A 23,920-nucleotide genomic window follows, 5' to 3' on the forward strand; every position below is an offset into this window, starting at 1 on the left:
TGCCACCATTTAAAGTGCCTCTGATTAACCCAATTAAATTTCAGCTGCTGTTGTAGGCTTTGCCTGACTTTTTTTTTTTTTCTAGCAGCAAACTGAATGTTTTTTGTTAACACTGACTTTAGAACTGTTCATAAATCCCTCTACTTGACTAAGACCCCCAGTCTAGGCGGAGGCGGGGGCGGGGGCGGGGGCGAGGGGGGGGCAGACCCTAAGCATGTTACTGCCGTCACCGGGCTTCACTGTAGGTATGATGATCTTTGGTTATGAATAATGTTGTAGTTCCACCAAATACACCTTTTTTTTGTATAACCTCAACCTTGATTTAAAAATGGAATCTCCCAACCATTGCAGTTGAATGAAACCATGATAATTTCTGTTTCAATTTGCATACTCCTGTGCAGACAAAAGCTCAACCGGTGTCTCTTGAGCCACACAATCCAGTTTCATTCCACTGAATGAGCAGTGGTGGTCTGTGGCTTGAAGGAAACCGGTTGGGCAGGTGTGTCGTGTGTGTCAAACTGGTGGGCACGCCCAACTTTGATAAAGATGCATCCAGTGAATGGGAGGTGGTTAGATGAAGGTCAGTGATAATCACAGCAGGGAAAAGAAAAGACGCTTGAGAACAGATGTACCAAAGCTGCATTTTTCCACCTGTGGATGTGAACAAGCTCCGCCCATATGGTGACACCTCAACGACCCAGTTGTCTTGCAGTCACTAATTCCAATGGCAAAGCTTAACCCGGTAGGTTCTTTATTTTTTGTCTCCTTCCTGGGTGCTCTTTTGTTCCTTTGGATTTCTACTTCTTTCTCACATATACTTACACTTCTTATCAACTGGAATTCTTGTTAACTCACAAAAAGGGTCAAATTGTATTAATTTGTACTTCAGACAACAAAAAGTGTGACATGATAGATTGTGGCTGGGTTTATCTGTACATACCATCAGTTGTATACATGTTTTGCATTAGTTTAGTCTGAGTTCTTGATTCTGTGGGAGTTGTTTGGATCATGTATTCGTTTTCATGTAAAACAGTTCAGATCACTTATTTAACAATTATTTGATTGAGCATCAGTTTATCAAAACGTCTCGAACACACCTGGTCACGCGTCCTCTGTATGATCGTTATCATTCAGGGTGAAACTGTAATCTTTCAGGTGTGGTGTAAACCTGTAAAAGTGGCATTTAACAGTCATTTTCATGACAATGGTGGCCGTGAAAAACGATCCGTGTACAATAGCTGAGAAATGAGTTAAACCTGCTCCTCTGCCTGTTTCGTCAGTCATTTTGCCTGCGATTTTCCTGCGGGGCTTTATTCTTGAAACTTGACCATTGAGAAGATGTTACGAAACACCTTTTGTTTAAAAAGTCAATTCAGAGTTTGAGTCTTTACGTTTTGCCTACACCTGTTTATAAATCCCCGAGCGCATTTTAGCATCATGTCAGGTGACATTGCTAATCCTGATTACAAACAAGTTTAGCCGCATGTCATTGTTCACCTGTGACGTTTATTGCTCAAAATATGATTCAAAAATTCCTCTTGTAAATTGCGCAAGCATGCATTGAACTTACTTCCTCCAAAAAGTGTCGTTTTGATGGATACAGAGATCAAAAGGCTTTAAAGTTGATATTCGTTTATTGAAAGAGGCTAAATATGTGGTATATCAAATTTTCTTTTCACATTTTGACAAACGTGGAAAAGTTTTCAGTCAATTTATTATCTGATATTATAAATGTTTCCCAATGTTTTTAGGCAACGTAGCTCCTCCAACTTACCTGTAAAGCTTTAATTTCTAGGGATGTTCGATACACTGTTTTTCAGACCAATACCTGTACCGATACCACTAGTATTTTTGTTAATAAACAAGTTTCGCCTATTTGCCTTTACTCAACTCTTTTTTTTTAATTTTTTTTTTTTTTATTAATTTCTTCTTTATTTTATTGACTTATTTTACTTGCCTACTTATATTTATTAATTAATTGTAGTTTGTTTTACCTGTCTTTATAGCAAGATTCATTTTGACACAAAGTACAACACTTTGAATGCAGCGATAGGTGTCTTAAAGTGCTTTTTAAATCAAATTTACTTGACTTATCTTCAGCCCGGTGACGAAATCAGTTTGAAAACCTTTAAAGAAAATATTTACATTAATAAACTCAGGTCATCAGCACATTAAGTTCCTAACACGTTGAATAACTATCCATCCATCCATTTACTACCACTTATCCGGGGTCGGGTCGCAGAGGGCAGCAGCTTTAGGAGGGAAGGCCAGACTTCCCTGTCCCCAGCCACTTCAGCCAGCTGAAGGTGGGATCCCAGGGGCGTTCCCAGGCCAGCCGAGAGACATAGTCTCTCCAGCGTGTTCTGGGTCGTCCCCGTGGCCTCCCGCCAGTGGGACATGCCCAGGAGGCATCCGAACCAGATGCCCAAGCCACCTCAACTGGCTCCTCTCCACACGGAGGAGTAGCGGCTCGACCCTGAGTCCCTCCAGGATGACCGAGCTTCTCACCCCATCTCTAAGGGAGAGCCCGGACAACCTGCGGAGAAAACTAATTTCGGCTGCTTGTATCCGGGATCTTGTACTTTCGGTTAACTCATTCACTGCCATTGACGGCTATAGACGTCAAAAATTCATTTGAACTATTTCTATTAGTTTAACGTTTTTTTCCCCACTTTTGATAACAAGAGTATGAAAACCTAGAAACAAATTATTGTAAATTTAGAACAGATATAAAATTTGTGATTAATCGTTAGTTAACAAGTGAAGTCATGTGATTAATTACAATTTAAAAATGTAATCGCCCGACGGGCCTAATTAAAAAAATATATATAAAAAATAAGGGCCGTTTAATCGCATGATAATTTTATATCTGTTATAAATGCACAATAAAAAAATCTAGGTTTTCATAAAAAAAAATTAATGAAATGGGAAAAAAAGAGTTAAACTAATAGAAATAGTTCACATGAATTTTTGACGTCTATAGTCGTCAATGGCAGTGAATGAGTAAAAAAAAAAAAAAAAAAACTTTCAAGTTCCAAGCAGCTCGTACTAGATAGATTACCACTGATTGCCCCTTTCACAATGGTGCTGCACCTGGCAATCCTCACAGTGCATACTAACACAAAATCGCCCCTGAACAGAGTAACCTGCGAAGGAGATCGCATGAGAAAATTATATTCTTAATGCTGTTGCTAGGATACAAGACTTCTTTGTGCTGTCAGGTAGGTACCACATAGGTGTGGACCTGGACTTAATGTTTGTATTGCATGGAAGAAAACATGCCTCCATCATGTACTATTATTATACCTAATAAATGTAAAACTGTTTTGTAACTGACTGTAAAAGGCCACCTTATTTTCCAGTATGCCTTAAAATATCAATAACAATCCTCTTCTTTCCCACAGAACGATCCTCCTCCTCCTTACTACTCTGTCGCTGTGCACACCCAGCCCCCCCTCAAGTCCTATGAAGAGGTGGTGTACGGCGTGGGTCCGGGCCAGACCCCTGCCAACCAGCCACGTTACATCCCTCAGTATGCACCGCCTGTGGCCGCTCCCCAAGTAACAGAGTCAAGTTCGCGTGAGTCGCTTGCCTTCTGTATTTCTGTATGAAATTATAGCGTGCTGTTACCTCGAACGACCTCAGGTTGAACTTTTGTTGAATTTGCTTACCAGTTGAATGATACATATTTGGAATGATTTACACAATCATTTTAACTACTGGCCATGTTTTAAGTCTGTCTAATTGGTATACCACTTGCTCTCATTAGCTATTGAACTAGCTAACTGGCTATCTAGCTAACTGGCTATCTAGCTAGCGGCTATTGTAAGATTACATGTATTTTTGTAATCTTTTGCGTGTTCAAATAAATCATAAATGAGATCGATGAAGAAGTTCTTGCAAGTTTTTATTTTATTTTAGAAGCTTCTAAAAGACACAGAATTAGGCTCACTCCAAAAATGATCCAGAACTACAAGTGTGTATTTAATAGTGAATGATCAGCATCTTTATAGAAAAGGTTTTACATTGTGACTTGTCCCCGCCCTCCTTTGAATCCTAGCAGAGTTTGTGATATAAAACAGATACAAGTTTCTGTCAGAGTTACTTCCAAACTTTGGAGGATTAATGTTGACAGGCTTTGCCCTTGGAGAATTAGAGTTTACCACCTGATGACCAGAAACTCTGACAGTATTTTAAACATACCCTTCCAATAAATCAACAGAAACCTTTTAACACATTCTTTTCTCATGGGAAGAGAGAGGTCAGAGTTCAAAAAAAGTTTTAAGAAATCATTATCACATCCTTATACATCTAATGATTGAATTAACATAGTAATATCTATATCTACACATGTACAACTAAATTCAAAACAGTTAAAATATTAATTGAAACAGTTAAATGTCAACACTATCTAGCTAGCGGCTATCTAGCTAGCTATCTAATCTATGTATGTAAGCAACCATTCACAGTTACATTCACACCTGTCAACGGTTAAGTGTCGTGTTTTCCAACAATCTTAATGTCACTAAGTGGATACCCAGGTTAATTGAACCTCCTGCCATCAAGTGGAACAGCATATAATCGTTCTAACCTATCAAAATATGTGGCTATCATAGACAGATGAATGACCAAAGATACATTGACTAAACCCAGGAAACAGGTGAGTCATGACTTTGGTAATGCGAGCCCGAGGGCATTTTGATGTCAATTCCGGTCGACAGCAGAGGGCAGTCTTGAAATGGATGAAAATGTGTGGATTCATCTGCTCATTGCTTATTCCACAAACACATGTATTAATCCGAAAATTGTGTTAGCGGGAGAAAATGGAATCTATTATTATCCTCTTAAAAAAATGTTACCAAGAGACAAGGTTTTTTTTTTTTTTTTTTTTTTTTTTTTTTTTTTTTTGTATATAAACATATACAATATAAAAATATTTGAAATATAAAAACAATTACAAAATAAACTATTTATGGACAAACCAGTGTATGATTTTTAAAATGATTGTTTACCTCATAATACCACCTACATTTTTAAATATCCTGTTATTAGGGAATATTTTGTGTCTGGGACAGAAAAATGTCACGTAACATGCAGTTAGTCCTTTTGATGCTACCTACTGGCGTGTGGTGACTGCTCATGTGGAAAAAAAAAATTTAGGGCACATTTTCAGAAAAATTCTGGTCATATTCCAAATGAGTGTGCCCTTGGATCTTCATTTTCCCACTGTATTATTTTAGAGATGTTTGATTTGTTGCCCTGCGATTGGCTGGCGACCGGTCCACAGTCTACACTGCCTCAAGCCCACGTCAGCTGGGATGGGCTCCAGCGACCCCGTGACCCCCGTGAGGGTAGGCGGTTTGGAAAATGGATGGATGGTTAGATGTTGACTTTGTATTGTGTGTGCTGTGTTTCCATGCAGCCTCCAGGAGCAGGAAGAGAGGCTGCTGTAAGAATAATGGCCATTGCTACGGAGGGTCATGCGCCGCCTTTATTCTCGTCGCCCTGCTGGCTGTTGCCATCTGGCTCGGAGGTTGGCATTCATATTCATTTGCTCTTCTGTTTGTGTTTTCACTGGGCTGTCCTTGGAGGAAAGGCGTTTTTTATGGATATTGTTGATAGAAAACATTCTGAGCTTTCTATGGTGCCAACGTTTTAGTTTAATTGATGGCAGTTAGTATGAATCTGCTCTGGGGGGTTTTGCTACTCAATTCTCAGTCACATTATTCCTGACGTTTGTTACCTTCTCTCCAACGGCAGTGCAATATGGCACCAAGGTTTTAACACAAGACCTTTTTGACGATGACGACGGCCAGCAAGATGGAGACCTCGATGACAACCAGTCTATAATGATTATTGACAGCTGCCCTAATACTACCATAAATTGTGACGGGATCAGGGACTGTGAGTTGGGCTCTGATGAAATGAACTGTGGTGAGTGTGCAAGTAATTCCTGTAACAGAAGCAAATGTTACAGATGATTGGAGTCCGACCATTTTTTGTCTCCTTCTACGAATAATAAATTGGTTCATCTAACTTTTTTATGTATGCAAAGAAACTATAAATATAGTAACAAAATGTCTCTTGATAAATAAATATAATTCCTTTTCAGAAGTCACACTTTTTGCTCTATCAAGGTACAACTCTAGGGGGCGCCAAAAATCGGCTGAAAATTCACCTGTGATATACTATAATTATAATCAAAAAGTATAACTCATATTTTGAGGAGTAAATTGTAATCGTGATAAGCAAATAAGTGAAAAGGAACATTGTGAATTAATTTGAAGTAAGCGTTACTGCCCAGAATCATCAACATCTTGAGTGCCTACCTTAGTTGCTGCATATTTCTAAATTCATGATGGTGGTAGTTGCACTTTAAATAGTATTTGAAAAGGAAAGGGATTCCATGGTTGAGTTAGAAAATAAATGTAAATACATTTAAACTATTTATTGTTAAACTAAAAAGTTAAGACGGTAACAGCCTCATTTGTGTGGAGAAAAGTGAAACATGAGTATAACCAATGCTGCCAGAATGTTTTTTCTTTTTTTAAGTGTTATTTTTTTGTTACTACTTCACACCTCTTATTTTTGTAGGTTTTTCTCAAAGTCCTAAATTTAATGCAAATGCACTTAATGCGCTGCATTGACAGTGACTAATCTGAGGACTGAAACTTCTTTATGAACTGTCAAACTACTTGAATGTTAAAATAAAAACAGACAAAAGGTAAATGTTGCTTGATCATTAAATAAAACCCAGATTAAATCTTCTGCGGATGAATGAATCTCAAGTGGGCAAGCCTGAAAAGGAAACCGCTAACAATGATTAAAATTCAAAGTAATTCCCAATTAACTCTTTGACTGCCAAAAACGTTAAATAACGTTTAGTAAAAATCTATGGAGTACCAAAGACGTTAAAAAACGTTTGTTTTAAAACAGAGGTGAAAGTAACCATTTTCTATTGTTGATTACTGAAAAACGGAATAAGGTAGAAACAAACTTTTTTTTCTGATGAAAGATGAGAGTCCAATCTTTCATTTGGTAGTATGTGTGTTTCCATAGTCCAAACACAACATTTTCTGTGGACCTTGAAAGATCAGTCAAAAATGCTTAAATCGGCTGGCACCCACGGCATCCCTTTTCTGAAAACGTCTGGCAGTCAAAGAGCTAATATTACTACAAATGATAATACACTGAAAAAGACGTTAAAAATCATATTTCATCAACATTTACTCAAACATACTATGTACAATTTTACTACAATATACAGTATAAACAATACACTATTTCTTAATGGTTTGCTTTTAGTGTGCTTAATAAATGAAAGTCAAAGTTAGGATTGTTAGTTTCCTGTCAACATGAGAGTTGGCACTGCATTATGAAACGGAAAAATACTATTAGACTGAATGGCCTTTATTTTTTTACCATGCCTCTTCCTTCGCCAGTGAGATTCGGAATTCAAAATCGCCTGGAGGTCAAGACGGCCCAAGATGGCCGCTTTCTTCCCGTCTGCGTTAACGGTTGGGACCAGCGCACTGCTGACCAGACGTGCGCCCAAATTGGGTTTAGGAAGTAAACACTCATCCCTCTCTCTCTTTATTTGGCATTCATACCAAGCTACCAGACCTTTTTATTTAAAATGTTCCCTATATCTGTAGGTCTTACAGCAACATAAATACCACAACACAGAACTCCCTTGGACTCATAGTGACCAACAGATTGTCTGACTCCATCCAGGGTCAAGTTGAAGTCAGGTAAATAAATCACCTTTCTATTACATCCACATGGGCAGTAAGATGATGTGGGGTGAAATTTAAAACCTTGAAGTTTGACCCAAATTTCCTGTAGTCCACAATCACGTGTATTATTGAGACGCTTGACATGTCTCTCTCATTGTGACATTCCCATAGTTCCTCCTGCCCGGATCAGAGCGCAGTCTCCCTGCAGTGCGTCGGTAAGCAGCCGCCATCTGTGCCTACTGTTCTGTGACGCACGCACTCGCCTAACTCGCACCTCAACACAAAAATGTGATCCTTTGAGCTATTCTGTTTGCATCACTTTAAAATTCATTCTTAAGATGGAACAAAGGGGCAGCTGATACAATGCAAACTGCAGAGGCCCTATAATTGAACCCTGCGGAACGCCATTCTTCCGTTCCACGTGGAAATTCATATTGCACATATTTGTCCAACCACTTTTTCAATTTTTAATTTTTTTTATTTATCTTAATTATGAAGGGAAATTTTGTATCTCAAGGCACCACTGTAATGGAAATCCCTTCCCGTTACTTGGTGAGCACAGAGATACCACAAGATGGCGCCAAAGCACTATTTTCAATGATTGTTTTGCTGAAACGGACCACTTTTTAGGGCTGACCATGTCTCATGCAAGTGATTAACTGCAACGCCTTTAGCTAATGCTAACCTTTGCATCTGCTTACCTTTTGGCTTTAACATGATAGGAAAAGTGTTGCACCTGTGGGGGTGGGTGGGGGGGGCTGTTGTTAAGTTGTTCCTGCATGACAGCATATCTCTTTTGTATCTTCAGAGTGCGGCAAGCAGGAGTCCACGTCTCGCATCGTAGGGGGCAGCGTTGCTGACAGGGGTCAGTGGCCGTGGCAGTTATCGCTGCAATTTCGGGGCTTCCACGTGTGCGGAGGGGTCCTGATCTCTCCCGATTTTGTGCTGACCGCCGCTCACTGCTTCCCGAGGTGAAACTGACCGCTTGGCATGTCACCAGTTCCACAAATGGCTGACTTTTTATAATGTCATCCTACAGGAGCAACCCCTCAATGCTCTTGCCACAGTTCTGGCAAGTGTATGCAGGAGCGCTGGCTCTCAACAATTTACCGGCACCCTTGGAGGTGGAGCAGATCATCCTCAATGAAAACTACAACAACAGGACTAATGATTACGACATCGCTCTGCTCAAACTTGCAGTTGAGGTCAACTTTGACGGTTGGTAAAGCTTCTTTTGCTTTTCCCTAATTAGTTTGTTCACTACTTGACATCTCAACATGGACCGTTGGGATGCGTTTCTTGTTCAAATTTCTTAATGCTAATCTTGTTGGAATCCGCACCGTTCAAGGATTTTAAAAGCAAAAAAAAGCATACATTTAATTCAGTCACGATCAATTGTATAAAATTGTTAATCACAATAATACAGGGAAAATTGCTTTATTGGAGGTTAGTGTTTGACAGAAGTTAAGTCAACAACATTAATAAAAGATATACACTTGGTCTAAACTACACTATATTTCCAGCTCATTTAAAAAAAAAAGTTTAACTTCCACATTTAAATATTTCCAAAATTTCCCCCTCACTAAATTTGGCCAAACTTGGAAAATTGTAGAGATAAACCGATACCGATGCCAATTATTAGTAGTCATGGAGGCCGATAGCTGATATTTGGAGCCGATATTAATTTCAGTAAAAAAAAATAAAAATAAAAAAAGTGTGTAGGGGGAGTACAAACGCAAATCTTGACAATCTTGTAGTGTCTTAAAGCATATTTATTGAATTTTTTTTCTGACTTTTCAAAATGTAGAAGTATTATTTTTAATCTTAGACCAGAGCTGCTCAATTTGGGTCCTCGAGAGCCCCTATCCAGCCCGTTTTCCATGTTTCTCTCCACTAACACACCTGCTTCATGATCAGAACATGTAGCATGCAGATATGTAATCTGCGTTCCTCCTCTCAGATGATGTTCACCCGGCGTGCCTGCCAGTTACTGCGCAGCGTTTCCCCACTGGCACCGCTTGTTGGACGTCGGGCTTTGGTACCACCGTGGCCGGATCAGGTAAGCATGGAAACGGTTTCTCTCTTATCTGGACCAAAACAAATGATAGCGCTCGCTCAGCAGTGACAATGCAGTCAGACCAGAGCAGGCGTCCTCCCTGTTGCTAATCATTGTATGTACTATACATTCCCTGATTAGCATGAGAAGCTAATGTAGTCAGAATTAGTCTTTTAAACGAGTCTGCTGGTAACATCTTCTTTTACTACCTTCCTGCTTTTAAAAAGTCAAAATCCTTTTCAAGCTGTCTAAAATGTGCTCTCATGACATTGAAATCCCCAAACAGGTGAAGTGTCCAATGAGCTGATGGAGGTAACTGTTGACATCATCGGTACTCGAGAGTGCAACAACCCTTTGGTGTACGGAGGCGCTGTGACCAATAACATGGTCTGTGCCGGACATTTGGAGGAGGGAGGCAGAGATTCCTGTCAGGTGAGTCACTGGGTAGATTTGTATTTGTCATTTGACTACGCTGTCGTAAATATGAATTTTTAGAGTAGTCAAGCTCTCCTTTTTGAGGTGTGGGTTGAGTAAAAATGAATTTTTCAGCCATTTAAAAAAAAATAAATAAATTCTTTGATATCCACTTATCAGTTTTACAAGATCTTTCAGGTTGAAAAAGGTGCCCTTTACCAAGGTATTTTAATTGCCAATAATAACCGATTTTGAACGGCCCATTTTCTCCATTCATCATTTTATTACCGCTTATCCGGGGTCAGGATGCTGGGGCAGCAGCTTTAGGAGGGGAAACCCAGACCTCCCAGCCCCCAGCCACTTCAACCAGCTCCTCCGACGGGATCCCAAGGCGTTCCCAGACCAGCCGAGAGACATAGTCTCTCCTGGGTCGTCCCCAGGGCCTCCCGCCGGTGGGCCATGCCCGGAACACCTCTCCAGGGAGCCGTCCAGAAGGCATCCAAGCCACCTCAACTCAACCCTGAGTGAGGGTTGGAGATCACGGCTTGATGAAGCCAACAGCACCGAGTCATCTGCATAAAGGAGAGATGCAATGTTCAGGCCACCAAACCGGACCCCCTCGACGCCTCTGCTGAGTCTTCCCATAAAGGCTATGAACAGAATCAGTGACAAAGGAGACAACCTTAGCGGAATCCAACCCTCACTGGAAACTAATCCGAATTACTGCCGGCAATGCAGACCAAACTCTGACACCGGTCGTACAGAGACCGAAGAGCCCGTATCAGGGGGCTCGGTACCCCGTACTCCTTGAACTGACTTTTCTAACATGTTTCCTTAGGGTGACAGCGGTGGACCCCTGGTGTGTCAGATCGACAATGTGTGGTACCTGGTGGGCATCACCAGCTGGGGGTACGGATGCGGTGAGGTAAACAAGCCAGGTGTTTACACCAGGGTGAGCCGACTTCTGCCTTGGATCTACACCAACATGCAGGTGAGACTCTCAAATTTAGGAAATTAATCAGCCAAGTCAGTCAGGACACTAAATGCCTTTTCTTTTCTTTTTTTGTGACCCGCGGCATATACTAAATTTAACAATTGAAACGACCCGTGTCGTTTACCTGCATTGAATTACTCACTTTCTACACTTAGTGCCAAGGCAGAAGAAAAGACCAGTTCTTTGTCATATCACTTCCTCGTTCTCCACCAATCACAATTGACCACATTTTACTGTACATTTATAATGCAAAATAGATTACCATTTATTTTTTTTAATATTAATTGGCAAGTAGGACAGACAATTGGCTCTAAAAACGATTGTTTAAAAAAGAACCAGAGTTTGGGTAAAAAAAAAAAAAAAGGGTTTGACATTTTTTTCACTCATTTAACCCAAAAATTAAAGCGACCCAATTTTGCGGGATTATTCATTTGGCCCAATCTTTTGGGTCAGTTGAATATCTCAATGGAAATTGGTCGAAAATGAACCGACCCAACTTTGAGTTATTTAACCCAAAAAGGCCGCTCATATTATATAAATAACTCACAAAGCAACCTAATATTTGGGGTAGTTTTGTGGGTTATTCATTTGACCCAATTTTTGGGGTTATTCATTTAACCCATTAATCCCTTTTTGATGCACTTTGGGTTAATTTTAACCCAAATGTTTTTAGAGTGACATTACTATTTAGTCAATAGCAATATAAGAAAAATGCTAATTATAAGATAACATTGTTACTCATCTTTAAAATGTCACTGACATTAATGGTGTGTTTACAATGAATATAAATTAACACAATTAAAGTTTGTTTGCAATTGTTGAATATTAAACATAACTGAATTAAGACCAAATGTTAAGCAAACCCCTTTAGCATGTTACATGTTTGTAAAAATGAATTAAATATAAAATGTAGCCCATAATATTTTGAATTGATTAGTATTCTTGAATTTCTTTGTATATTCTCTAGCATTGCCTCTCAAACACTTTAACATTATGCACACTTTGAATATCAACAGTGATCTTAAATATAGGGAATTAAACGGTTCAACTGGCTTTGAGAAAAAAAAAAAAAAGGCTGATGCTGCAGTACTTTTCTTTGAGCGCAGTTTAGTCGTATTTAACAAAACTTTTTAACTTAAACTTGTGGAACTTTTTGTTTTGAACATTTCATTCAGTGATTCTTTTGTGTACCACTAGAGGGAGCCGGCTTACCTACAGTACTTTGCAATTGATTTGTATTAATCTGATCTCTCACAGCACGTCAGGCCTTAATGCCACTCGTTGCCCTCCTACTCCATCGAGTACTGCACTGTGAAGCCGTCTTCAGACAGGCATAGAGGGCGCCACATGTAAAACAGATAGACGGATAAAAGATTGTATGGAGCGGAGGTGACGAGGCGCCGCCAAAGTACCAAGCAAGCGCCGTGTTTACAGCTGTGTGAATGTTGCCACTTGATGCACTGATCTTGCATTCTTTCCTGCTTCTGCCGTGTTTGCCTTCATAAAACAAGCTTTAAAGATGGCCGGCCATTCACTTTATGTGTTCTCTTCCAATGCGATGCGGTCACTAGGATTTTTTTCTCAAAATATGGCGAAACCTCTACGGTTGAAATGCCACTGTGAACTCGAGTGGGCTAACTCCACTGTGGGCATTTTGCAACTTGCTGACTGAAAATGACATCACAGTTGCTCGGGGCTCAGGCAAAGACCAATCACGGCTCAGCTTGCGAGCGTTATGTGACCAAACTCAGGAAGCTGGAGCTGTGATTGGAGCGGCGCCACTGTGATGTCGTTTTCAGCCAACAGCAAGTAGCAAAATGGCCGCCCCCTGAGATGGATCAAAACAGGTGGATTCTGCAATTCAATATTCTACAAACACAGTTTTAATCCGAATGTGTTTCGACTAGTGTGAACGCATACAACATATTTTTTGCGCACAATTTTCTTTTCATCTTTGTTTCTTTTGCAACTTTTATCTGAATTAAAATGAATGAATTCCATTGCTGTTATTGCCTGCGGGAAGAATGTTTCCAAATCCACTGTAGCGGTTGCACTATAAATAAGATAAATAAATGATTATATGCTTTCCTTCCTCCTGGGGGCACATCTCAGACTTCAAATATTTAAAGGGCACTTTAACTGCTTGTGTGTGTGGGCGTGCGCGCCTTTTTTTTTTTTTTATGCACACTGATATATTGTCAAGAATCCCCAATGTATCCTTTGTTTTTCTATTTATTTTTTGGGGGGGGGGGATATTTTATTTGTGTAATCACTACATTGTCCAAATATGAATAAATAAAACGTAAATGGAAAAATCTATGTTGCTGCTCCAAGTAATGAAGCTCTCTTGACTTCAGGAGAGAGAACGCGAAAGGAGGAGGGAAGGAAAAAAAAAAAAAAAAAAAAAAGCAGTCATTCCAGGAGATGATATTGTTGTCCATCCCACCTTCTCTTCCTCTCCCTCCTCCTCCTCATAGTTGTTCTTACACTGGTCCAGCTTGCCCCCCCCCCACCCCCACACACACACAGATGAGAAGAACACTGGAGAGCAGCTGAGTGATATCAGTGGGTGGATCATCTATTTGTTGACCTGCTGGATAAACCAAAGGTAAGTCGCTCGTTATTAGGATTAACATTTATATGCAGCTGCAACAGGTGATTGACATTTTATCAGCGTCCCCCCCCCACCCCCCAAAAAAAAGAAGAAAAAAAAGAAAACGAGTGATGCACGACGAGATTGTGTCTCCTTGCGCAATAAATGGCTTCTAATTGTCAATAGGCGCACGTAGAAACACAGTCGTGACGCTCCGACATTGAAATGAGATACAGTGGGTGGATAATGGACGCGCTCCCATCCGCCATCAGGCGAGCCACAGGTTGAATGCGCGCGCGGGTGACGGGTGGGCTCTTGCGTTCGAAGACACACATATCCCTGTCTTCTTTTTGTCTTTGTTGTAGTCCTCTCATTATATATATATATATTTTTTTGACGCTAGATCCAACCGTTTGTACGGTGATTCACCGCCACGCCCCTCGCCTTTCACCAGTGGACTCCACCGGTCCCTCACTTTTCAGACAGACACAGTTGCCATAGTGATTTAAAAAAAAAAAAAAAAAAGGACATGCAGGAGTCAGATCGTGCGGACTGCTGGTGACGTCACCGATAGGAAGTCCTCTGATTCTTGCGATCTATTCATGTGACCCACTTGCGTTGTTCAACGGGGAGACCATGACGTCATGACAACGTAAAATGTCTGTGTATTTTTTTTCCAATGGACACACTTTGCGCTCAAATTATATATAAATATGACCCTAAAGGTGCGACTAAATCAGGTCAGAGTGTGTGCACCCATTATTTTATTTTTTTTTACACTTGACATAACTGTAAAATTAATAGTTTTGGTCTAACTGTAAAATTATGTTGTATTTACTGAAAAATTAAACATAAATGGAAGCGAATCATACATATTTCAAATAACCACAGTTTTGCCTCGGTAAAATCCGCTTAGCTTTATGCCAACAAACAACACCATTCACATGCTAACGGTTAGCATTGATCGTTGTGTCTTTCAAAGCAACGGATATTTAGACACGGTGTCGAAGCAGCACATAGACGGAAACTATTACTTAACCTTAATGAGCCATTTACAGTAGTATAGAAGACTTCACTTGTGTCTGCATGGCTGGATTATACTGCCTTGCTTTAAATCATGATGCACATACCGTTTAATTCTTTAAAAAATATATTTAATTATTTTGTTAATCTTTTATGAAGTATAATATTGTATAACTATTTTAAAAAAAAAACTTTTGTTGGTTGAGACACTGGAACAGATTAGTGGCATTTCTATATATTTTTTAAAAGTACAATAATAAAGTGCTTTCGACTTCAGTTTCAAATTACAATTAAAAGTATGATGCAATTGGTGGGTTATGACAGATTATTGTGAAAATCAGCCATGCCATTAAATGATTTTTTTTCTTGCATACTGGAGCTTTTCAATGTAAAAAAAGGCTATGAAAAACGTACTGTATTTGGGTCCATATGTCATCCTCCCTTTTAAGATTTACAGCACTGCATATATTACTTAAAAACAAAAAAAGTCCTTCATATCTCATCACCATTGACTTTGTGTTTACTTGAGCTAGACCAGACAGTAAAAATGACTCTGTCGTTCAAAAATATTTATGACACTTAAAAGGACCTTGAGGAAAGACAACCTTAGAATAAAACGACATACTTACTCAAAAGTGCTGTTGTTTATTGGCATGCTGAATAGTGCATTTCAGCATTAAATTATTGCTGATCCTGCATAATAAACCACTAGGCAACAAAAGTGAGTACACCCCTGAGTGAAACTGTCCAAATTGAGCAGTTAGACCTTTTCCCTCCCTAGTGTCATGTGACTTGTTAGTGTTACAATATATCAGATTGAAAAAGGGAGCAGGTGTGTTCAACAATGCTCATTATTACAACTTATGCGTATACCCAATCATAAGATTTTATTTAGGTACTTGAGAGTGCCAAAATATTAAAAGCAGCTCTCAGTTTGATGAGTTACACTTTTACTGTGAAGAGAATATTTGTGTTGGTTAAAAGTATGCAGTATAGTAAATAGTAGATGATTACGTCAGCAAAATAATAAAAACACACTGAAAAAAAAAAACCATCCTTTGTTGTCAAGCAGCCTTCTTGCTAAAGCTAAGTGGGCAGGAATGCTCCTGCCGGCTGCCACTGATGTCTAATGGCACTCAATGTCCCTAATAGAATTAAGGAGACACGAACATCTTGTTAGGTGAAAGGACTCAAATGGAGTCCGACAGAGGGCACCTACAGCCTTCAAGCACGATAAATTCTATTGACTTGAGCGTTATGTGATTTTTTTTTTTTTCAAACGAGTAGTCGCACGTCGTGAGTGGCACACTTTGTGGCCTGCTTGAAAATAGGCCAAGGTCGCGTGGCGTCCTTGGGGAGTACGCGAGTAGACTTAGAATTAGAATGTATGACTTTATTAAAAAAATATAATAATAGGAAAAATTGAGGAGGGGGTTGGCATCTCTATTTTTCATGAGAAACACTTACCGGTAGATTTTTTTTTCAGCATTTTGGGGGGGGGGGGGGGGATGGTGTAAAAAAAATACAAATAACTACGCAAATTTTCGTCTTGCCTTGGCGGAGGTCTGCGCTCACCTAAAACAGGGGTGAGTACACTCGTTCCTCGAGGGCCAGAGTCCTGCAGGTTTTGGCATAGTTCCCTTTTTTTCCAACAGCTGATATATGATCAGCTCATCAGCAAGCTCTGCATAAGCTTGGTAACGATCCCGTTGATTGGAATCAGCTGCGTTGCAGCAGGGAAACCTCCAAGAAAACAGCAGGACGCCGGCCCTTGAGGACCGAGTTTGCTCACCACTGCTCTAGACGATGATCGTCTCTCAAAGACATCCTGTTCAACTGTAATGAACCATTAGTGGAAATTCTTTCCTGTGAGCTTCATCTAGATTACATTACAAGCAAATCGATAAGACCACTCAAAGAGAGACTTCACTCCGGCTGCGTTTATCTGGTTTTGGATATGATGTCATATAGCTCAAGCCATTTTTTTTTTTAGGAAGAAAACCCAAGTCTATTTTTTTTCATTTAGTAATTCATTGACGAACGATGAACAGCAGCTGTCCTTATAAACACAATCATGTTCTGCTTTTTGTAACAATGCTCGCTGATTGCCGTTTTATTCAGGAATTTGTTGCCCAGTGATGAATGCGCAGGGGGACTCGCTTCCCAAAATGCAGTACAGACATTGACATTTTTTCCCCTTTTCCGTTCATTTTTGCTCCCCTCACCCTCCACTTTTTATTGGTCTTTATCAACAGTTGCCATGGAAACTACTTCTCTCTTCCTCTCGTCGCTCCTCGTGTGTGTGGCTGGTAAGTACGCGCGCATGCGTGTATGCACGCACAGACACTCAAAGAGTCCTGCTATATTTGTTGCAGTAATGTAGCCTCATTTCCTAAGATTTGCTATTTAAAATCAATTGATTTATTCTAATTCATTTTTTTAATTAATGTAATTCCATAATTTGTTAATTAAGCAAATCGTTGGAGCAATTTTTAAATTAAACAAATAACTTACAATGACATTAATTATAAATCATATATTTTAAAAAATCAGCATGCATTATTTCATTAATAATCACAATTTTACACATGGATTCAACATTTTTCTTTTATGAAATAATTAATAAATTATAATTATTGCATGATGTAGAAATAGAGTAAATATATGAGTGTGAATTTTATTTTTTTGTATCAATTCATTTTTTTCCCCGCTGAAATTATTCTGTTAAAATATATGTATTGATTAATCGAATCAAATAATGTGGTAAGGGCATTATTATTAATTAAATTAAATAAACAACAAATGTACATCTCCATTAAAAAGTTGTAATTAACTTTTTAATGAAACTTTTTATTTAATAAATTTAGCAGTCCCCTCCCATAAATTTGATACATTAAAAATGTGCTTATCAAGTTACTATTAAGATAAAATATTAATAATACACAAAATTGCATGTCTATAAAAACATTTTAAACAATTATTTACTGAATTACACATTAAATGAACTATATGTTGAATTAATTATAGACAAGAAAATTAAAAAAAAAAATGAGCACAAATTGTTGTTAAATAAAGTAATTTACATATTTTACCAACACATTTTTGTGATTACAAAATAATCCACTTGTGTGAGATTATTTTTACAAGGAGGTAATCCTAAATGATGTCCCTGATTGTCACTCACATAAAACACACACAAATTCATGCACACAAAACAAAGTCCCAAGTATGCGTGTATGCAAATTAGTCCACAGGCAGGCAGTGACTTTGGAGTGACTTTCACACACACAAACTGAGTGTGAAAGTCGCGCAACGCTGACACTCTGACACATGCTTGATGTCTGATGCTGTTTTGTTAACTTGTCAAGCAACACACTGAGGCTCTTTTTATGATTTTTCCCCCCCCCTTTTCAATCTGGGGTTTATGTGGACGACTGTCAGCCGTAGCAGACGTCGATGTTCAGGGTGAGTACGACCAGGACAAACATCAGTACACATTTTGAAGTTGATTGTGTCGGCGTTTGCAACTTTGGAAGTAGGCTATATCAGCTACAGATTGGTACAAAATAATAATAAGAAAGAAAGTAAGAAAAAGAAAGTGTGACTGGGAAAACATGTATGTCTCTCTAAAGATGAACCTGAAAAGGAGGAAAACCCTTTTGTCTATGGTAAGTATATCTATTTTTTGTTTCTTTCATACATTAATTGCCATTGACGGCTATAGATGTCAAAAAGCTGGCAGTACACACACACACACACACACACAAAAATGATGCTTCTAACTTACTTTGCCACTCGCCATCTTGTCGTGTATAGACTACGAGAGCCTGAGGATTTGTGGATTGGCTTTAGCTGTGGTGCTGTTCACGCTGGGAATTCTGCTCATTCTCAGTAAGTAAACAACCTTGTCAGTGTGTTATGACATTTTTCGTTGTATTCTAAATGAAACTGCCTGGTAATGCGGCCCATCAAAGAACACAAAGAGGGAATTACAGTATGGCTAAAGGATTTTGTATAGCCTGGTAATATTTGTTTTGCAGAATAAAAATACCTCACTGACAGTTTCAGTCGAAAATAGTGTTTGCTAATGGAAATTTCCCACACAAGAAGGTTGTAAAGTTGGAAGAATAAATTGTTTGAAGAAAGAAAGAAAGGGGGGCCATTTTGCCACTCGCTGTCGACTGAAGATGACACCACAGTTGCTCAGGCAACTACCAATCAGAGCTCACCTGTTTTCTGAAGCTGTCTTGTGATTGGTTGTTACATGAGACCTGAACAAACATGATGTCATTTTCACTCGAATGTAAGTGGCAAAATGGCCGCCTTCTGATATTGATAAAAAACTGCTGGCTTTTGCTGATTATAAGTTACCTCATATTCCACTCACGCAATATTAACTAAAATACTGTATTTGGACTAGTAGGGCTGCATAGAACATAGTATTAGTGTTGGAACGCAGCCAGCAGTTGGCCGAAACGACGCTGATGTGTAAAACCCGGAAGTCGGAAATCCGTGGCATCTACCCCATTGCGCAACCTGCCAGCCGGTCGAGGAATTGAACAGTTATATCTATAACTGTGTTATACTGCCCCCTAGTGGACAAGGCACGCACACCAGAAGGAAGCCCATTGTATAAAAAAAAAAAAATGAAATCATGATTCAAAAACCGTCTAATTCTTTACATTTTGTTTCATTACATTACTGCTAATGGAGATAAGCGAAACAGATCATAGATATATGTAGGACTGTAATTTACATTCATTTTTTATTATTAATATTATTCTCCAAATGTGTCTCCTATTTCCATTTCAAGGTCGACGGTGCCGCTGCAGTATCAACCAGAAACCCAGGTATGCTGCTGTGCCCTTCTGAATGACTAAAAGTGCTTTAGTCACGCCACTTGACACATGTGGTTACCATGGCAACCTGTGGCACAACCACCCCACCCCCCTCCCCTCTCTCTTTCTCTCTCTCTCTGCAGGGCCCCCGGAGATGAGGAGGCGCAGGAGGAAAACCTCATCGTCTCAAAGGGTGAGCTTCCCCTTTTCACCTCCCTTGTCGGCTCCTCTCACCTCTGACATCCACAAATTCAAAATGGCGGTTCACTTGAGGGAGCTAAATTAAACATGACTTTTTTTTTCTTTTCTTTCCTTTTTTTTTTTTTTTTAGCCGCAGCAGCTGCCAAAGAGACTCCGGCGGAAAACTGAGGCAGCTCTTCCGGCGCCAGCTCACACTGCCTTCTGATTTTATTTGACATGAATCCACTGCATCATAGCTATAACTATTATAAGTGGTGACACAACAAGGTAAGGGTATATATATATATAACAAGGTGTACATAAATCATATATACCCTGAAGACAAACCTTTAGCCCGTTGTGCTTTGTCGTGACCGTAGCAGTCCTCAGTGCTCTTGTCTCTTCTTGTGCCTTCATGTAGACGTCGCTCACTTTGATTATACTCTAACACTGTCTATACTGTCTCAGCTAATAGCACCTTTGACACAAGATGGTCTTTTAAGCTAAAACGTGTGTGTCTGTGTGGTGTGGTCCCGTTTGTTTTGTGCTAATTTTAGCCTTTTAGGTAGCACTTTAAAAAAATCACGAAAGGGCTTATAAATAGTTTACACATGTGTTATAAACATGTTATTAAGCCTTAATAAACTAAAAGATGACGTTGAATCACATCACTATGGTTGTTGCACAGATGGTCCATATCAGGTTCTACTGCTTTGCCTCATTGCTTGCATCAATGGTAGCAGGCTACTAAATAGACCTCTGCCAAGGCTCAACATCCCTAAACATGACCCTTTGACTTGTTTAATTCAGAATTAAAGTCAAATGTGATCTCACTCCATCCCTGGAGGTTGATTTCCATCTGTTGGCTCTTGTTCTCACCGATGCAAGTGGACTGTCATTTTATTAAATCCTAGCAGCAAATTTTAAAGCGAAAACCAAACATGTCTCTATGACCTGTTTGATTAAAAAAAAAAAAAAAGTGAAAACCCATGTTGTCACTATAGGTGGAGCTCCATCTTGGCCCTGATTCAAGTGGACTGCAACATTATTAAATACCATAGATTTCTGGAGATCAGTTGTGTAAACGTGGCAACTATCAAACAAACGAGCAACAATGGCGTAAATAGCTCGCCAAATAGTGAGCCTTGTTGTTGAAATCATCTATGACTGTTTATTAAGGCTTTATAATTATTAACTACTTATAAACTCTTTATAAGTGTAGTGTGTCACTCCATTTACTACGTTTTTTTTTTTTATGTTGTCAATTGTCCTTGAAAATGTTTGTTGTATAATATATGTATATGTAGTATTTCAAAGTACAGCTAGCTTACAGACAACTATATAGTTTGTATGGATGGAAGTGCGCGTCTTTGCAAAAAACATTTGTGTGTGTGCGTAGGTGTGATGTATGAGACAATCGGACCTGCTTACATCCACGGCAGTAATTTGACAATATTGTGCAAGTTACTGCATCAGCTGTCTCACTGCCGTCCCTCCATCGCTCCTCCACTGGTTCCAAAGCAAACATCTTAGACATTCACCATCTATTTCTTTTGTACTTCTCCAAAAAAAAAAAAAAGTCTTTTGAATGACCATCAAAGGTCTCAAACAAAACATTCACTCATCTGAAGTGTGACTATCTGTTTTGAAGAGACAAACCCGTTGTCCAATCGCCGCATGAGGCCTTGTTGTGTCCTGCTTTTGGCATACATTATGAATAAATTTGTCTGAAGACTCGCAACGGTGCCTCGTGTTCATTTCGACACCGCAGCGCCACATGTTGCGACACTCGTGCAGCCCCACCCCCCACCACCACCACCGTGCTTTGTAATCTTCACCTGGTTGCCGCCACATACAAGTTGATCTCCAGAAAAAGGAAACAAAAAAAAAAAAAAAGTTGATCTTGGTCTCATCAGACCGCAGAACACAGTTCCAGTCATCCATGTCCTTAGTCTGCTTTGTCTACCAGCAAATTAAGAATCTGCCAATTTTGATGATAAGGCGAATGGTTGTAGAATAGGCACTCTCTCGCTAGAATTCCAAAGGTTATCTTAGGTTAACTATTTATTGGCTTCAGAGTTCAAACTTTCTAACATTATAAATACATAACTGGTGCTGCTGTAGGCGTGGAAAATACGTGTGTGCTAGATAGAAGGCGGACCTGTGGAGCACACACAGCCCTAGACCCACCTGAGCAAAAGACGCTTGCACAGCAGGTGAGAGATTATTTTACTTTTTCAAATGAAGAATTGGAGATAATGTTAAGTTTTTCCCCGCATGAATTAGAAATGAAAGGCAAACATGGCTTGTGAATTTGACACTGACGTTTATTCAGTATAGGCTGAATTCACGTATGTTTCCCACCATTTCACATATTACTTTTCTTTGTTGATTGGTGGGCAGAATTCAGTCCATTTTGACCTACAAAATACGGTTCGGTGTACCCAACCTCATGCCCACTCTCCTGGCTTTATTAGTCAGCTCCCAAAAAAGAATGTTACTTCAGGAGAACGGGGTCAAATTTGGCCCCTATCAATTCTGCTACTCAAATAACAAAGACCTTTTCTTTTTTTTACAAATTTAACTTCAAAAGTCCAGAGTGCCACTTCTGACCCGTGCATGGGGCCATCTAGTGGATGAATATTGCACTTACATGAGCCAGAGTGGTGGTGACAAGATGGCTAAAATGCAACAAATAAAAACAAAAAATATATATTGTTCAATGCAGCTGTGTATTTGATTGATTATTTTTCTTAAATTCTAAATAGTTTACTGACAGTTTTTGTTATTCAGATTTTTTGAAATGATACCCCTAAATCCCAAAGGGTCTAATTTCGCCCTAATCCTAAATTAGGGAATAAATTGAAAAAATCATTGAAAAAACATATGTTTTGGTGTTCAGTGAATTTATCGCAGTCATTTAATGTATAATTCATAATTTTCCAAAGAAGAAAAGGGTTCTTGGGTTCTCCAGGGTTAAAAAAAAAAAATGGTAGGATGAATGAGGAATCCGTTTTCCTTTCAATATAGCTACAACCCCCACACCTCAATTCCTTAGCCATATGATTGTGCAAGGTTCAAGGTTGATGAACATTGTGGCAATGATTTATTAATGAATAACTATCAAGAATGCCCGCAAGGAGAAAGCTTAGAAAACCACAATTCACACAAGTTTGAAAGGGAGCATTTTAATCAGTGTAGTTAATCATTTTACCGTAGTGTGTGTATAGTGAACACGTGTGTTCAAACTGCGGACGTGTGCACTCGTGAAAAGTATTGGGTAAAAAATAACCAGAGGTGGCAAATCCAGGTCCAGAAAATAAAAACCCTGCCACAGTTTGGCTTTAGCTCGCAAGCTCCCTAGCTAGCTCCTTGGGTGCTTGTTTACCTGTTAGAGAGCTAGCTAGCTAGCTAGCATAAGGGGCTAAAGCCAAAACGTGGCAGGTTTTTTTCACTGAAAATAACCCAATATGGGTCAAAAAGAGCCCAAACAAAAAGTTGAGTCAAAGAATAACCCAAATAACCCATTTTTTATTTTATTTTATTTTTTTAGTTTTGGGCTTGTTTTGTGGGTTATACATTTTGACCCAACAGCATTTTGAGCCAACACTTTAGGGTAAATGAGATACCCCAAAATGTTGTGTTGGTTCTTTTTGGACCTATATTGGGTTATTTTTAACCCAACTGTTTGTAGAGCATGTGTGCAAACAATTGTAGTAAAAAAAATAACCCAATATATGTCAAAAAGCAACAGACAGACTTTTTGGGTTATTCTTTTAAAGCAAAAGTTAAGTCCGAAGAATAACCCACGAAACAACCCACAGTTTTTTCTGTTGTTTTCTACAAAACAGACAATTATAAATAAATAATAATAATAATAAAAAAATGGGAGGGGGGGGGGTTCATTCTGACCCAACTTTTTATTACCTTCATGCAAATACATTTCAAAGCACACCCACACCCTCATCATTTTACATAACAAACACGGCTCGTGATGCGCTTACAGTTTGCATGCTTGAGAGTCTTTGAATGCTAACTGATTAACTGCAAAGTGTGACCTGATCACCAGCTGCTGTCACTGCATGT

General features: G+C 39.2%; 2 protein-coding genes across 5 annotated transcripts; both read left to right on the top strand.

The window, feature by feature from the left end:
• Window positions 1–424: 424 nt before the first annotated feature.
• Window positions 425–13,519, top strand: tmprss13a (transmembrane serine protease 13a). 3 transcript variants are annotated; one of them, XM_077565870.1, is made up of 13 exons: window positions 438–742; window positions 3,405–3,579; window positions 5,423–5,533; window positions 5,761–5,934; window positions 7,443–7,569; window positions 7,656–7,751; window positions 7,908–7,951; window positions 8,545–8,707; window positions 8,776–8,954; window positions 9,697–9,795; window positions 10,079–10,224; window positions 11,045–11,197; window positions 12,458–13,519. In XM_077565870.1, exons 1-13 carry the CDS (start codon window positions 725–727, stop codon window positions 12,470–12,472), a joined length of 1,500 nt encoding a protein of 499 aa, XP_077421996.1. In that variant the 5' UTR covers window positions 438–724; the 3' UTR covers window positions 12,473–13,519. The 3 variants fall into 3 exon arrangements, with proteins under 3 accessions (XP_077421998.1, XP_077421996.1, XP_077421997.1); XM_077565871.1 differs by having other exon boundaries at window positions 3,405–3,573; XM_077565872.1 differs by lacking the exons at window positions 11,045–11,197; window positions 12,458–13,519 and adding an exon at window positions 10,512–11,037 and having other exon boundaries at window positions 425–742.
• A 141-nt stretch (window positions 13,520–13,660) lies between these two features.
• Window positions 13,661–21,575, top strand: fxyd6 (FXYD domain containing ion transport regulator 6). 2 transcript variants are annotated; one of them, XR_013294152.1, is made up of 9 exons: window positions 13,661–13,808; window positions 17,072–17,125; window positions 18,258–18,281; window positions 18,449–18,484; window positions 18,633–18,707; window positions 19,630–19,666; window positions 19,798–19,847; window positions 19,986–20,122; window positions 21,234–21,575. XR_013294152.1 is itself a non-coding variant. In XM_077565873.1 (8 exons), exons 2-8 carry the CDS (start codon window positions 17,077–17,079, stop codon window positions 20,021–20,023), a joined length of 309 nt encoding a protein of 102 aa, XP_077421999.1. In that variant the 5' UTR covers window positions 13,661–13,808; window positions 17,072–17,076; the 3' UTR covers window positions 20,024–21,575. The 2 variants fall into 2 exon arrangements, 1 of the variants encoding a protein (XP_077421999.1); XM_077565873.1 differs by having other exon boundaries at window positions 19,986–21,575.
• The last annotated feature ends 2,345 nt before the right edge of the window (window positions 21,576–23,920 follow it).

This window comes from Vanacampus margaritifer, chromosome 5, assembly GCF_051991255.1.
Source record: "Vanacampus margaritifer isolate UIUO_Vmar chromosome 5, RoL_Vmar_1.0, whole genome shotgun sequence".
Classification (NCBI taxonomy): domain Eukaryota; kingdom Metazoa; phylum Chordata; class Actinopteri; order Syngnathiformes; family Syngnathidae; genus Vanacampus; species Vanacampus margaritifer.

Excerpts from the sequence above, each read along its gene's own strand:
- tmprss13a (XM_077565870.1), top strand. Across the intron at positions 7,752-7,907 it reads CAGGGTCAAGTTGAAGTCAG|TTCCTCCTGCCCGGATCAGA; the intron begins GTAAATAAATCA and ends ACATTCCCATAG. Across the intron at positions 8,955-9,696 it reads AGTTGAGGTCAACTTTGACG|ATGATGTTCACCCGGCGTGC; the intron begins GTTGGTAAAGCT and ends TCCTCCTCTCAG.
- fxyd6 (XM_077565873.1), top strand. The coding sequence starts at position 17,077 with ATGGAAACTACTTCTCTCTTCCTCTCGTCGCTCCTCGTGTGTGTGGCT. Across the intron at positions 18,485-18,632 it reads GGAAAACCCTTTTGTCTATG|ACTACGAGAGCCTGAGGATT; the intron begins GTAAGTATATCT and ends TGTCGTGTATAG. Across the intron at positions 19,667-19,797 it reads AGTATCAACCAGAAACCCAG|GGCCCCCGGAGATGAGGAGG; the intron begins GTATGCTGCTGT and ends CTCTCTCTGCAG.